The sequence below is a fragment of the Acinonyx jubatus genome, chromosome B3, assembly GCF_027475565.1.
Source record: "Acinonyx jubatus isolate Ajub_Pintada_27869175 chromosome B3, VMU_Ajub_asm_v1.0, whole genome shotgun sequence".
NCBI lineage: Eukaryota > Metazoa > Chordata > Mammalia > Carnivora > Felidae > Acinonyx > Acinonyx jubatus.
This window is the reverse complement of record NC_069386.1, coordinates 52,573,052-52,589,915: the sequence shown is the minus strand read 5'-3', so window position 1 is coordinate 52,589,915 and position 16,864 is coordinate 52,573,052. Positions and strand designations below refer to the sequence as shown.

The window sequence follows — 16,864 nt, the reverse complement described above, 5'->3', positions numbered from 1 at the left end:
TGACTGAGGGCAGGTCATTTCATATCTGCTCATACCTTCGTTTTCTCATTTGTAAAGTGGAAATGAAGCCAAATGTCTTTCCAGGTCCTTCCACCGTTGAAATTCTGAGTGTGTTTGAAATGGATTTTCTGGTCTCACTACAAATCTAGAACATTAATGAATGAATTCAAGTCTTTCCAGTGTTTGTGGTCTCTCAGTTTAATTGCTATCCTGTTTCACTCTACAGTTTTTCCTACGATGGCAGGTGGAAGCAGAAACTACAGACCTCTGTGGATTTCCCATTAGAGAATCTTGACTTGTCACAGTATGTTATTGGTCCAAAGAACAATTTGAAGAAATATAATTTGTTTTCTGTTTCAGTAAGTATCTTGTTGGAACTAAATCCTTTCTCTTTTTCTAAGCAAACTATAAAAATAAGAGTTTCATGTGGTTCCTTAACCTCATAGGAAAATAACATAAAGCTTTGAAGTATTTAAAATAGGACAATAATTTCAGTTTGAACTGATTTTCTATCTTTTTGGCACAGAATCACTATGGTGGGCTGGATGGAGGCCACTACACTGCCTATTGTAAAAATGCAGCAAGACAGAGGTGGTTTAAATTTGATGATCATGAAGTTTCTGATATCTCCGTTTCTTCTGTGAAGTCTTCGGCAGCTTATATCCTCTTTTATACTTCATTGGGACCACGAGCAACTGATGTAGCCACATAAGGAGAAGTAGGTTCTAAGCTAGTTATCTTTTAAGAAGCTGAGCAACACAACTTTTGACATGCTTATAAAGATACTGGATAAATACAGCTGGCCATTGAGAGGAATTCTAAGACCGTGGGAGCTGTGTTACTATCACCATATACTTTAGGTCAGTGCCATTATCGAAAAACTGACTAATAACATTTAACGAGTATTGCAGTTAAGCACTCCTTACAGGTACCATTTATTTCAAAACCTTTTATAGTTTGCTCCAAAGTTAAAATAATTAGCTAAGCATTATTCTTCTCCTGGTCTAAAAACCATTATATCCTTTCTTTTCCTTTTCACTGTTATGGCCTTTTCACATTTCTAAATCCCAGCTTGATCTATGAATACTCTAGAATGATGTAAAGCAGATAGGAATGTATGTGTATATATTTATTGCACACTTGCACATCAAATCAATGTACATAGTATAATAACGTGGTCCTTGTGTGAAGCCTAGAACTCAGAGGACTGTTTTTCCTTTTTCTTTTGGCCTATTCTGAGTAACTGCAGTGCTTTCTTAGGGAAATGACAGGGCAAAGCTATTTTTTTGTTGGCTTTGGGCTGTATTTGTGCACTAAATCTTTATTCTAAAAAATAAATGGAAACTTTTCTTTAATTTTTTAAAATGAGAATTTTCATTTACACCTACATTAAAATCTTAATGAGAAAAATAATTTAAAACCCTGTAAGTGTTCTGTCTTTATTTTTTTATCAAACCATTTTATATACACACACACTTTATCCTATGTGACTTAAAATTTAGTTCACTTATCCTGTTGTATTAGGACTTGATTTTACTCTTCCTTCAACTTGACCCAGAACTGCATAAAGCACTTATTTAGAATTCTCAAGAGTTGGGAATCAGGATTAAAATTAAAAGGGATAGGGATCGGGAATGACTACAGAATAAACTGCATTAAGAACCACATCTTTGCAAAGTGATGTATTAAAAGAGAGGAGCTGAGAATGTATTATTTACCTCACAAGATTCAGTGCTATAGATGAAGTCAGTAAAAACTCCCCATATAAAAATATTCTAGGAGTTGCTTCTGAAAGATGCCACTATGAGTAAAGATGAGTCTTGAATCGTGAGGTTGGCATCTTTTCATATTCTGCAGTTGGTCTAAGAATCTTAGAGTTCTTGGCTAAATTATCAGATCAATGAAATATTTCCAAATCATAAGGTCACAGAGCCACTTGACAAAACTTACTTTGGTATCTTTGGAGAATACTTTGTTGCATATATATAATTGAGGTATTTTAGGTTTAAAAATATCCATCCTAATAGACATTGAATTTTGAAACCTGAAATTAATACATACTTTGCTGTGCTTTGCAGGCCCCCATCCATTAGCATTTCGTCATGCTGCCTTTTTCTGGAGGCCAGGACCTCTCTTCTCTGCTAGAGGCTTATCATATAAAAAAGTGCATAATACAGTAGAAAGAGTGAAAATTATGTTGGATGTAAGTAAATTGCAAGAGTTTAATGACAAAGCAAACCTGAAGTACCAGTTTCTGATTGCTTGTTTTGCAGTTTTCAGTTCTGCAGTTTTGCACCATTTTCCTAGCTCTTGCATTTTTTTATAGGTATAGAAAAGGGCTGGCAACTGTAGAACAGGAGATAGGCCGTAGCAGTTTGCACTGAAGTATCTGGAATCTCACTGACTCGTGTGTCATCAAAGCTATACCAGGCCTGGGTCACTGAGTTCTTGCAGAAAGCAGTGTAGTGGCCACCATCCAGATCACCAAAGTGGTTCTAGGGGAAGAATGAATGTCAGACTTAATATTCCCAAGCAGATAACTCTACTGGAACAAAAAAAGGTATAGCCAAGAAATACTTTTCACAATTGTCCCTTACACTAAATTAAAAGGAGAAGGTAATGTTGTTAAATGATAGATATGGCCTGACTGCTACAATATTTTTCATCCATTGAACTGCTTATACATTGGGCCTATCGACTAAAGAATCTATGAATGAAATAGTTTAGTATTTGGCAGCATCTAATATTTATGACTGAATACTGAGCATCTACTATACATAGACTATTAAACGTTAAAGGAGTTGGGGCACCTGGGTGGCTCAGTCGGTTAAGCATCCAACTTCGGCTCAGGTCATGATCTCACGGTTCGTGAGTTCAAGTCCCGCGTCGGGCTCTGTGCTGACAGCTCAGAGCCTGGAGCCTGCTTCAGATTCGGTGTCTCCCTCTCTCTCTGCCCTTCCCCTGCTCACACTCTGTCTCTCTCAAAAATAAACATTAATTAAAATTTTTAAAAACATTGAAGATTTTAAAATAAGATAGTCCTCTTTCCTAAATGAGCCTACAGTTTAATTTTAAAGATAGGAAAAAGGACATTTAACATTGGGACAAGACAGTTAACTGCATATTGCTCCTACACAATTTGAGGGGTTATGCGACAACAACCCCCTCGGTCATGTAGCATCCAGAAAAGAACCTATTCCATTCTCTTTTCTATGTCTTTCCTAACCCCGTAAAGGAATGTTTGAAACCGGCACTGGAGAACCTCACTTTGGTGTGGACTGTGAGGAAGAATGCATTTCATATTTTTGTATGGTTGAAAAAATATTTTGTGACCTGAACATTATATGAATCTCAAATTACAGCAAGTAAAGTTTCATGGGAACACAGCTATGCTCATTCGTTTTATATCTTTTAGTAGCTGCCTTCACAAAACAATAGTAAAGCTGAATAGTTGCAGTAGAAACTGCTGGCCAACAAAGCCTAAAATATTTACTGTCTGGCCTTTTACAGAGTAAGTTTGCTGACCCCTGGTATAGAGGGCAGAAGATGGTCAATTATAGTCATTTAGTAGTCAGTATAGAATTGATAGTGAGTTCAGCTCTAATACTACACAATGGCTTTAAGGTGTATTTAACCTTCCTGAGCTTTAATTTCCCCATCTATTAAAATGGGGTAATAAAATATGTCTTGTCTTACATAGCAGTTATCAGATGTCTTTGAAATTACGGAAGTAGCACATAGGAGATACTTACTAAATATTCCCTTAGACCTTCATCTTCCCTACCTCTCACTTTACATGTTACAGAAATATCCCAAAGTTGACATTTAAAGGATCCGAGCTCTAGTCCTGGTCCTTGCCCTGTGACCTTATTTGGGGGGCTATTTTGAGAATTATTTGAGGGGTGCTTGGCAAAAGGAAAGAACTATATTCTGTTTCTGGATAGATGTGCTTTCATTCAGGCTGTGCAGGACACCCACATATAGAATGTTCTTGAACATTCTAAAAAATGACCATGAACATAATACACAGTGCTATAAGCTTAAGATGTTATATATGAACCTCATGGTAACCAGAAGCTCATAACATTGAACAGATGCACAAAAATTAAAGAGAAAACCAAACCTAACACTACAGAAATCATCAAGCACAATAAAAGAAAGCAAGAGAATAAAGGATCAGAGAAAGACCACAAAAACAACCAGAAAACAAAATGGCAATAAGTTTACTTACCAGTAATTAAATGTAAATGGCCTAAATCCTCCAATCAAAAGACATAGGGTGGTGGAATTGATTTAAAACACACACATAAACCATCTATATGTTGCTGGCTACAAGACACTCAACCTCACACCTAAAGATGCATACAGATTGAAAGTGAAAAAACAGCATGCAAATAGATGTGGAAAAAAAAAAAACCATGCTTCTATCAGAAAAAATTAACTTGTTTTTAATTTTTTTCAATGTTTTTGAGAGAGAGCAGGGGAGAGGCAGAGAGAGAACGAGACACAGAATCTGAAGCAGGCTCCAGGCTCTGAGTTGTCAGCACAAAGCCTGAAGCAGGCTTTAACCCATGAACTGTGAGATCATGACCTGAGCCAAAGTTGGACACTTAACCACCCAACTGAGCCACCCAGGTGCCCGAGATAAAATAAATTTTAAAACAAAAACTGTAAGAAGAGACAAAGAAGGGCATTACATAACAGTGAAGGAATCAATCCAACAAGAGGAGCTAAAAATTGTAAATATGCATCCAACATTGGATTACCTAAATATATAAAGCAAATATTAACAGATGTAAAGAGATAAATTGGTAATATAGTAATACTAGGGAACTTGAAAACCCCAGTTACATCAGGGCCCCTGGGTGACTCAGTCACTTGAGCATCCAACTCTTGATTTCAGCTCAGGTCATGATCCCAGGGTCATGGGATCAAGCACCACGTTGGACTTTTGGCTGAGTGTGGAACCTGCTTAAGATTCTCTTTCTCTCTCTCTCTCTCCCTCTGCCCGCCCCTCCCCCCCCCCCCCCGCCACACACTCTCTGATAAAAAATTAAAAATAAAAAATCTTAAAAAAAACAACAGCCACTTACATCAATGGATAGATCATCCAGGAAGAAAAATCAATAAGGAAACTGTCTTTGAGTGAAACATTAGACCAGGTGGACATAAAAGATCTACACAAACATTCCATACAAAAACAAGAGAACAGACATTCTTTTCAAGTACATCTGGAACATTCTCCATAATAGAACATATGTTAGGCTCCAAAGTGGTGGTAAATTTAAGAAGATTGAAACCGGGGCGCCTGGGTGGCACAGTCGGTTAAGCGTCCGACTTCAGCCAGGTCACGATCTCGCGGTCCGTGAGTTCGAGCCCCGCGTCAGGCTCTGGGCTGATGGCTCGGAGCCTGGAGCCTGTTTCCGATTCTGTGTCTCCCTCTCTCTCTGCCCCTACCCCGTTCATGCTCTGTCTCTCTCTGTCCCAAAAATAAATAAACGTTGAAAAAAAAAAAATTTAAAAAAAAAAAAAGATTGAAACCATATCATGCATCTTTTCTGACCACAGCAGTATGAAAATAGAAATCAATCACAAGAAAAAAACACAATCATGTGGAGGCTAAAAAACATGATACTAACAACCGAAAGGTCAATGAAGTAATCAAAAAAGTTATAAAAATACATGAAAACAAAGGAAAATGAAAATACAATGATCCAAAACCTTTGGGATGCAGCAAAAAGCAGTTCTAAAAGGGCAATTTATAACAATACAGGCCTACCTCAAGAAACAATCTCAAACAACCTAACATTACACCTAAAGGAACTAGAAAAACAAAACAAATAAAGCCCAAGGTTAGTAGATGGAAGAAAGTAATAAAGATAAGAACAGAAATAAAAGTATAGAGACAAAAAAATAGAAAAAAATTAATGAAAAGAGCTGGTTCCTTGAAAAGATAAAATTGATGAACCCTTAGCCAGACTCATCAAGAAAACAAGAGAAAGACCCAAATAAGTAAAAAAAGAAAGAGAAGTAACAACTAACAGCACAGAAATACAAAGGGTTATAAAGAAAACATTGTGAAAAAGTATGTGCCAACAAATTGGAAAACCCAGAAGAAATGGATAAATTCCTAGAAACATACAATCTTCCAAAATTCAATCAGAAGGAAATAGAAAACCTGAAGAGACCAATGACTAATAACAAAAATGAATTGGTTTTCAAAAAACTACCAAAAAAATTAAAGTCCAGGACCAGATGGCTTCACAGGTGAACTATACCATTTAAAGAAGACTTTATGGGGCGCCTGGGTGGCGCAGTCGGTTAAGCGTCCGACTTCAGCCAGGTCACGATCTCGCGGTCCGTGAGTTCGAGCCCCGCGTTGGGCTCTGGGCTAATGGCTTGGAGCCTGGAGCCTGTTTCCGATTCTGTGTCTCCCTCTCTCTCTGCCCCTCCCCCGTTCATACTCTCTCTCTGTACCAAAAATAAATAACGTTGAAAAAAATAAAGAAAGAAAGAAGACTTTATACCTATTCTCTTCAAACTATTCCAAAAAATAGAAGAGTAAGGAAAGCTTCCAAGTTTATTCTATGAAGCCAGCATCACCCTGACACCAAAACCAAAGACACCACAAAAAAAAAAAAAAAAAAAAACTACAGGCAAATATCCCTGATGTACATAGATACAAAAAATCCTCCACAAAATATTAACAAATTGCATTCATCTAGATGATAAAGGATCATTCACCATGCTCACTTCAACAGCACATCTACTAACATGGGAATGATACAGAGATTATCATGGCCCCTGCACAAGAATCACATTCAAATTTGTGACATGTTGCATATTAAAAAAAAAATCATTCACCACAATCAATTGGAATTTATTCTGGGGCTGCAAGGATGGTTCAATATTCACAAATCAATAAACATGATACACTATATCAATAAAACATAAAAATCATATGATAATATCATCATCTGCATCTCAATAGATGCAGAAAAAGCATCTGACAAAGTACAACATCCATTCACTTAAAAAACTCTCAAAAGTGGCACCTGGGTTGGCTCAGTTAAGTGCCTGACTCTTGATTTCAGCTCAGTTCATACCTTATGGTTTGTGGGATTGAGCCCCATGTCAGGCTCTGTGCTGCAGCCTGCTTGGGATTCTCTCACTTCTCTGCCCCTGCTCCTGCTCATGCATGCTCTCTCTCCCTGTTTCTCCAAAATAAGTAAACATTAAAAAAAACAAAAAAACCTCAACAGTGGGTTTAAAAGGAACATACCTCAACTTAACAAAGGATATATATGACAAATTCATAGCTAACATCGCATTCAGTGGTGAAAAATGATGTGGAGAACAAAGGGAAGAGAAATATAGGAAAAAAATTTTTTTTTAATTTTTAACAAGTACTTAAGACAGGTAGAGTGACCTTTTCTCAAGGAGCTTAGCTGCCTTCATGTTAATCTTTGCTAGAGGCAAAAGGCAACCTTAGCTTGACATTAGCTGGACCTCCAGGATCCTGTAAAAATCCCCTTGGAAACTTTGTTTATCTCTACCTCCTCAAGATATATGTTACCAATAATTTTCCAAAAACATGGCCCACTGATACACATCTGAAAAGTCTCATGACTAACAGTTTACTAGACAGTAGTAAATGACATTTTCGTAGCAACAGCTAACTCCTCAAGGTCCAAATTCCTTAAAAACGTCTCCTATCCCTAACCCCCTCCCAACTTGAAAGTATGTCACTCCTCATGACCTCAGAGCAGCTACAACAACACTTTTTGTACCAAAGACATCTCAAGAATTGTTTCCTGACTGTTCACTCCCGAACCCCAACATGACACATCAAAAAACAGAATTTTGCTCTAAAATTATAAGACAAGGATGCCCACTGTCACTTTTATTCAACACAGTATTAAAGTCCTGGTTATAGCAAGCAGACAACAAAAATAAAAAAGAGGCATCCATATTGGTAAAGAAGTTAAACTGTCACTATTTACAGATGACATGAATCCTTAAGATCCACCAATAAACTACTAGAATTAATAAATGAATTCAGTAAAATTGAAGGATACAAAATTAATACCCAGAGGTCTGGGAAGATGTTGGAGTAGGAGGACACTAAGTTTGCCTTGTCTCACGGATCCAACTAGATAACACCCATATCAGCATAAATAACCCAGAAAACAATCCAGAGACTGCCAGAACAAACTCCACAACTAGGGGCCACATTGAAGAAGGTAGGAATGACAAAGATGTGGTCTAGAAGTAAAATAGACCATGGCTGTCTGTGGTGGAGAGAGAGCCGATGACACTGAGAAGGGAAGAAAACAGACTTTCACTCTAGGGATATTTGCCTTTGAATATGAGAGGGGCTGAATTTCCTGAGTTCTTAAAACCAGTAGAGCTTAGCCTAGAATTTAAAAATCATCAGGCTTGGCTCTGGGAGAGACTGGAGGGTGCTAAGAAACAGAGTTCCCTCCCCTAAAGAGACAGCATAACAAACAGGCTGTACACATACTGTGTAGAATCAACAGTTTGAGAAACACCAGGGGCAGATGGGAGGAAGAGTGATTTGCTCATCTCAGAGTGTGGCCTAGAGAGACAGGAAGCACAGGGAGACCTTTCCAGGAAAAAAGGAGCTGGCAGAAGCCATTTCCTCCCCCAACCCCAGCATAAACGACGGCCACCTGTGGGAAAGAGAACAGCCCAGATACTCCTTACCTAAATTGCTTGCATCAAGCCCCAATCCCCCAGGCTTTGCTGGGTCTGTCCTTCCCAATCACACTCTCTCCTCAGTCCTGGTGCTGCAAGCCCCCTCCCCATAAAGACGAGCGCACACCTTGTTAACACATCTCCTGAACCACATATTTTGCAAAACGTCACTTCCAGCAGCATGGAGGGCTGGTCTCATTTTGCAAACAGACCACTGCACACCTCATGGTCCACAACAGGCAAAGAGAGCCTCCATAGACAATTGGACTGAAGGAAAAAGAGGCCAGGGCTCAACAGGAGAGCACACACAACACACATAGGAGATATGTTTTTGAAGCACCAGGTCCTGAGGAAGAGGGGACAATGCACTTCAGGGCACTATAGGAATTCTTCTTTATAAGGCTATTATCATTAAGAGCAAGAGAAGTAGGTGACTTTCCTAAAAGAGAAACAGACATAGAGAGTTAAACAAAAGGAGGAGACAGAGAAATATCTCTCAAATGAAAGATCAGGACCAAACCGCAGAAAGAGACCAAAGTGAAATCAATGTAAGAGAATTTAAGTGGAAAGAGAATTTAAAGTAATGGTCACAAAGATACTCAGTGAACTTAAGAGTGGAGGACATCAGTGTGACCCTTAACAAAGAGAGAAAAAACCAATCAGATATCAAGAACAAAATAAATGAAATTAAAAATACACTTGATGGAATAAATAGCAGGCTAGATGAAGCAGAAGAATGAGTTAATGACCTGGAAAACAGAATAATGGAAAATAACCAAGCTGAGCAAAAGTGATGAAAGAAAATTATGTAAATTGATAATAGTCATAGAGAATTCTGACTCCATCAAGTCAGAACATCCACATTATAGGGATCCCAGAAGAAGAGACAAATAAGGAGGCAGAAAATTTATTTGAAGAAATAGTAGCTGAAAACTTCCATAATCTAGGGAAGGAAACAGATAACCAGATCCAGGAGGCACAGAGATTCCACCCCCAACAAAATTCAATGCAAGGAGGTCCACACCAAGACACATAGTAATTAAAATGGCAAAAGTCATGATAAAAAAATTTTTGGAAGCAGCAAGAGAAAAGAAACTGTTACATACAAGTGAAACCCCATAAGGCTATAAGCGGATTTTTCAGCAGAAACATTGAATATATCATGCCACGTTCTTCCAGACAGCAAAGTGCTGAAGGGAAACATTTAAGGCCCGGAATACTCTATCTAGCAAGGCTATCATTCAGAAGAGAAGGAGGGATAAAGAGTTTTTCAGGCAAACAAAACTGAAGGAGGTTATGACCACTAAACCTGACCTCCAAGAAATAGTAAAAGGGAAACTTTGAGTGGAAAGAAAGACCATAAGTGAGAGTATGAAAAATAAAAAACACAAAAACAGTAAAAAATAAGTATTTCTGTAAATCAGTCAAAGAATTCATAAAATAAAAGGATGCAAAATAGGACACCATACACCTAAAAACATAGAAGGGAAGAAGAGTAAAAAATGGGCTTAAACTTAAGTGACCATCAACTTAATAAAGACTGCTATATGCAGAAGACATTATATACAAACCTAATGATAACCACAAATCAAAAGCCAGTAATATATATGAAAAAAAAAATAAAGGGAAAGGAATCCAAGTATTAAGGAAAGCCAACAAAACATGAAAGAGAGCAAGAAAGGATCAAAGAACATCTATAGAAACAACCACAAACCAAGTAACAAAATGGCAATAAATACATATCTATCAATAATTGCTTCGAATGTAAACTGAACATTCCAGTCAAAAAAACACAAGATGACAGAATGCATTACAAAAAAAAAAAAAAAGATCCATCTATATGCTGCCTACAAAAGACCAATCTCAGGCTGACAAGAGACCTGCAGATTGGAAGTGAGAGGATGGAGAAACATTTATGATGTAAATGGATGCCAAAAGGTAGCTATACTTATATAGAACATATTGGACTTTAAAACAAAGACTGTAACAAGAGACAAAAAAGGATAAGAAAGGGGATAATCCATCACGAAGATATAATAATTGTACTTATTTATTCACCAAACACAGAAGCACCCAAATACACAAAATGGTTAATAACAAACATAAAGGAACTAGTTGGTAATAATATAATAGTAGGGAATTTAACACCCCACTTACATCAATGAGCAGATCATCTAAACAGAAAATCAACATGAAAACAACAGCTTTGAATGATACAATGAACCAGATGGATTTAGCAAATACATCAGAACATTCCATCCTCAAACAGCAGAATACACACTCTTGTCAAGTGCACGTGGAACATTCTCCACAATAGATCACATATGAGGCCACAAAAGTATCAACAAATGCAAGAAATCAAAATTATACCTACAACTTTTCTGACCACAATGCTATAACCACAAGAAAAAATCTGGAAAGACCACAAATAACATGGATGTTAATTAACATGTTATTAAATAATGAATGAGTCAACCAAGAAATCAGAAAACAAATAAAAAATTACATGGAAACAAATGAAAGTGAAAACACAAGAGTCCCAAATATTTGAGATGCAACAAAAGTGGTTCTAAGAAGGAAGTTTATAGCAATAAAAGTCTACCTCAAGAAGCAGGAAAAATCTTAAATGACCTAACCTTACATCTAAAGAAGCTAAAAACAGAAGAACAAACAAAACCCCAAACCAGCAGAAGGAAGGAAATAATGAAGATTAGAGCAGAAATCAATGATCTACAAACTAAAAAATCAATACAACAGATCAATGAAACCAGAAGATGATTCTTTGAAAAGATGGATAAAACTGATAAACCTCTAGCAAGACTCACTAAAAAAAAAAAAAAAAAAAAATACAGAAACCAAATAAAGAAAATTACTAATGCAAGAGGATAAATAACATCACAGAAATACAAACAATGGTAACAATATAATGAAAAGCTATATGCCAATAGACATCTTAGAAGAAATGGATAAATATCTAGAAACAAATAACCTACCAAAGCTAAAGCAAGAAAAAATAGAAAATTTGAACACATCAATCACCAGCAATGAAATTGAAACAATAATCAAAACTCCCCCCAAACAAAGGTCCAGGACCTGATGGCTTCACGGTGAATTCTAACAAACATATAAAGAAGAGATAATACCATTCTTCTCAAACTATTCCAAAAAATTCAAGAGGAAGGAAAACTTTCAAATTTATTCTGAGACCAGTATCACCTTGATACCAAAACTAGATAAAGATACCACACACAAAAAAAGAGAACTACAGGCCAGTATCTCTCACAAATACAGATGCAAAATTCTCAACAAAATATTAGCAAACCAAATTCAACAGTGTATTAAAAAAATCATATACCACAATTAAGTGGGATTTAAAACTGGGATACAAGAGTGGTTCAATATTTGCAAAGCAATCAATGTGATACATAGCATCAATAAAAGAAATGGTTAAAACCATATGATCATTTCAATAGGTGTAGAAAAAGCATTTGACAAAATACAACATTCATTCATGATAAAAACTCTCTGCAAAGTAGGCCTAGAGGGAACACATCTCAACATAATAAAGACCTTTATATGAAAACCCACAGCCAACATCATACTCAATGGGGAAAATCTTAGAGCTTTTCCCCCTAAGGTTAGGAACAAGACAATGATGTCCATTCTTAGCACTTTTATTCAAAATAGTACTGCAAGTCCTAGCCACATCAATTAGACAACATAAATAAAGGCATCCAAATTTGCAAGGAAGAAGTAGATGACATACTATATATATGTAGACTCCACCAAAAAACCTACTAGAACTGATAAATGAATTCAGTGAAATCGCAGGATACAAAAATCAAGATACAGAAATCTGTTGTATTCCTATATACTAATAATGAGGCAGCAGAAAGTGAAATAAAGAAAAAAATTCCAGGGGCACCTGGGTGGCTCAGTCTGTTAAACATCTGACTTCAGCTCAGATCATGATCTCACAGTTTGTGGGTTTGAGCCCCATGTCAGGCTCTGTGCTGACAGCTCAGAGCCTAGAGCCTGCTTCAGATTCTGTGTCTCCCTCTCTCTCTGCCCCTCCCCCACTCATGCTCTCTCTCTCTCTCTCTCTCTCTCTCTCTCTCTCTCTCTCTCAGAAATAAATAAGAATTTTAAAAAAGAAAAAAAAATTCCATTTACAATTGCACCAAAACAATAAAATATCTAGGAATAAACAACCAAAGAGCTAAAAGACCCATACTCTGAACACTATAAAACACTGATGAAAGAAAAAGAAGATGACACAAAGAAATGTAAAGATATATGCTCATGGATTGGAAGAATAAATACTGTTAAAATGTGTATACAACCCAAAGCAATCTACAGATTTAATGCAATCCCTATCAAAATAGCAACAGCATTTTTCATAGAACTAGAACAAAGAATCCTAAAATTTGTATGGAGCAAAAGATCTCAAATATCCAAAGCAATCTTGAAAAAGAAAAAAAAAAAAACCCTGGAAATATCAAGTAATATTACAAGAATTCCAGATTTCAAGTTATATTACAAAGCAGTCGTAATCAAAATACTATGGTACAGTCATAAAAATAGATACAATGATCAATGGAATAGAGCAGAAAACCCAAAAATCAACCCACAATTATATGGTCAATTAACTGACAAGGGAGGAATGAATGTTCAATAGGAAGCAGTCTCTTCAACAAATGGTGCTGGGAAAACTGGACAGCCACATGCAAAAGAATGAAACTTGACCAGTTTCTTTCACTATACACAAAAATAAACTCAAAATGGATTAAAGACCTAAATTTGAGACCTGAAAGCATAAAAATCCCTGAAGAGAGCATAGGCAGTAATGTTGCTGACATCAGCCGTAGCAACAAAATTCCTGCACAGGAAGGAAACAATCAACAAAACTAGAATGCAATGTACTTAATGGGAGAAGATATTTGCAAATATCATACCCGATAAAGGGTTGGTATCCAAATATATATAAATAACTTCTACAACTCAACACCAAAAAACATAATCCAATTAAAAAATGGGCGGAAGACATGAAGAGACATTTGTTCCAAAGAAGATATACAGATGGTCAACAGACACATTAAAAGATGCTCAACATCATAAATCATCAGGGAAATGCAAATCAAAACTACAATGAGGTATCACCTCACACCTGTCAGAATGGTTAAAATAAAAAACATAAGAAACAAGTGTTAAAAAGGATGTCAAGAAAAAGGAACCCTGGTGCACTGCTGGTAGGAATGCAAACTGGTGTAGCCACTGTGGAAAACAGTACAGAGGTTTCCCAAAAACAAAAAAATAGAACTACCATATGATCTAGAAACTCCACTACTGGGTATTTACCCAAAGAAAATGAATACACTAATTCGAAAGATATCTGCACCCCTATGTTTAATGCAGCATTATTTATAATAGCCAAGATATGGAAACAACTCAAGTGTTGATCCATAGATCAATGGATAAAGAAGACATGATATGGATATTATACATATACATATATATATATATACACACACACACACACACACTCAGTCATAAAAAAGAATGAAATGTTGCCATTTGCAGTAACATGGATGAATCTAGAGTGTTTAATGCTAAGTGAACTAAATCAGAGAAAGACAAATACCACATGATTTCACTCCTGTGGAATCCAAGAAACAAAACAAATAAAGAAAAAACAAGGAAAACAAAAAACACAGACTCTTAACTGTAGAAAACAAACTGATGGTTACCAGGGGAGTATGGTAGGGGTTGGGTAAAATAGGTTATGGGGATTAAGAATACACTTAACCATGACCAGCATGCAGAAATGTATAAACTGATCAGTCACTATTTTGTACACCTGAAATTAACATAACACTGTATGTGAATTATACTTGAATAAAAAAATGGTAAAAAAAAAAAAAAAGAAAGAAACAAAGAATAAAGAAAGAAAGAAAGAAAGAAAGAGAAAGAAAGAAAGAATATATTCTGGAATCAGAAAGAACTGAATGTAAACTCTGATCCCATTAGTTTTTAGCTGTGTGACTTTGATCAAATTAACCCCTCTAGGACTTTTTTCTTATAATAAATTAATAATAAAAAATATGTTCTACACTATAAAATTATTATAAATTTTTTTACTTAAGAAATATAGTGGATACTTGCAGTGAAATCAAGGAAAAGGGGGTTCTGTACCATGCAAGAAATATTTGCTCACAGAATTCAAAATTAGTAAATAGCAATATTAGTATTATATTAGTCTACCTTGTAAGCACTGTAAGCAAGTTAATATTAGTGGAGAAGAATTAATAATGTATACTTGAGGGGCACCTGGGTGGCTCAGTTGGTTAAGCATCTGACTTCAGTTCAGGTCATGATCTTGCGGTTTGTGAGTTTGAGCCCCGCATCAGGCTCTGTGCTGACTGATTCTGTGTCTCCCTCTCTCTCCGCCTTTCCCTGCTCTCTCCTCTCTCTCTCTCTCTCACGCACATACACACACACACACACTCTCTCTCTCAGAAATAAAGCATTTTTTAAAATTAAAAAAATAATAATTTATACTTGACATTAAACATATCCAGTGAAAACATTAAACATATACAGTTGATACAAATAAAACTATTGCAAAAAATATGAAAAAGACACATTTTAATAGGATAGGAAAAACTAATAGCAAAGAAATATGGTAAGATGATCAACCTTATTAATAATCAGGGCAATGCACTTTAAGAACAAAATGAGATACAATTTCAGACCACTAGACGGGCAAAAACTAAATCTGATAATAATTGATAGGGCTATATATTGGTATAACCTCTTTGAAAACCATTAACATTACCTAGAAAGTTAAATTTTCATACACTCTATGATCCAAGTGACTTCACTTCTAAATATATATGCTAGACAAACTCACATATATCTGCAAGAATGTCTACATAATGTCAATCATAATAGCAAAAAATCTGGAAACGATCAAATGTCCATCAACAGGGCAATAGATAAATTACAGTACCTTCACACATATCATATGCTAAGTGAAATTATAGCTACATATAAAAATATGGATGAATTTTAAAAATAATACAATGAAAAAAGAAACTTGCCAAAGTCTAAAAAATATAACGTATTTTTATAGCTAAAACACAAAGGGTCTAAGCAATAATTTATAAATATATACAATAAAATATTAAACAGTCAAGAAAATAATAAGCATTAAATTGAGGATACTATAACCTCAAGAGGATAAGGCAAGAGAATGGATTCTCCGGAGCCAAGCGTAGACGAGAGGCCCGTGGAAGAGGGAAGGAAGGGCCGAGAGGCGGTGCACGCTACACGGACTGGCAGGAGGGAGCCGGGCAGAGGGGCAGCCCGCCAGCAAAGCAGAACCCCCGAGTCTGGCTTGCAAAAACGGAGGGGCCGGACAGAGTGTGTTTGGACAGCAAGCGGGAGTTAACATCTAGAAGGTTATAAGCTAACAGCTCTGCTCGGAGAGCAGGAGGGCTGGAGACAACGGGAGGGAGAGTTGTTGCGCCCCGGAAGAAAGGCGCTCACCAGCACCATCTCCCTCGCCCATCTCCCAGCCAAAATCCAAAAGGGAACCAGTTCCTGCCAGGGAACTTGCTTGCACCGCGCAAACACCCAACGCTGTGCTTCTGCGGATCCATACCTCCAGCAGCAGGTCTGACTCCCTCCCAGTGCTGCAGGGCCCCTCCTGAAGTGGATCTCCAAAGGAAAAGCCAGCGGAGCCTGCCCCTCCCGCCCTTGTGCATCTTGCCGATCCACCCCAGCTAATACACCAGATCCCCAGCACCACAAGCCTGACAGTGCAAGTAGCCCAGACAGGCCACGCCACCCCACAGTGAATCCTACCCCTAGGAGAGGGGAAGAGAAGGTACACACCAGTCTGACTGTGGCCCCAGCGGTGGGCTGGGGGCAGACATCAGGTCTGACTGCGGCCCTGCCCACCAACGCAAGTTATTCAAGACAGCACAGGGGAAGTGCCCTGTAGTTCTGCACCACTCCAGGGACTATCCAAAATGACGAAATGGAAGAATTCCCCTCAAAACAATCTCCAGGAAATAATGACAGCTAACGAACTGATCAAAAAGGATTTAAACAATATAACAGAAAGTGAATTTAGAGTAATAGT

General features: G+C 37.1%; 2 protein-coding genes and 1 non-coding gene across 4 annotated transcripts in view; 2 read left to right on the top strand and 1 right to left on the bottom strand.

The window, feature by feature from the left end:
* USP8 (ubiquitin specific peptidase 8) overlaps positions 1-1,355 on the top strand; it is a 76,826-nt gene extending 75,471 nt beyond the window's left edge. Inside the window, exons 19-20 of the mRNA XM_027067236.2 lie at positions 227-359; positions 527-1,355. Coding sequence (XP_026923037.2) covers positions 227-359; positions 527-712 — 319 coding nt within the window. The 3' untranslated portion in view covers positions 713-1,355. The remainder of the gene's footprint in view (positions 1-226; positions 360-526) is intronic.
* Positions 1,356-2,208: 853 nt separating this feature from the next.
* USP50 (ubiquitin specific peptidase 50) overlaps positions 2,209-16,864 on the bottom strand; it is a 41,278-nt gene continuing 26,622 nt past the window's right edge. For both annotated transcript variants that reach the window (XM_015063468.3, XM_027067237.2), the window contains exon 7: positions 2,209-2,495. In XM_015063468.3, the coding sequence (XP_014918954.1) occupies positions 2,304-2,495 (192 nt within the window). In that variant the 3' untranslated portion in view covers positions 2,209-2,303. The remainder of the gene's footprint in view (positions 2,496-16,864) is intronic.
* Positions 6,746-6,849, top strand: LOC113602062 (U6 spliceosomal RNA). The gene has a single exon (XR_003423444.1). It is a non-coding gene; the product is annotated as a U6 spliceosomal RNA (small nuclear RNA).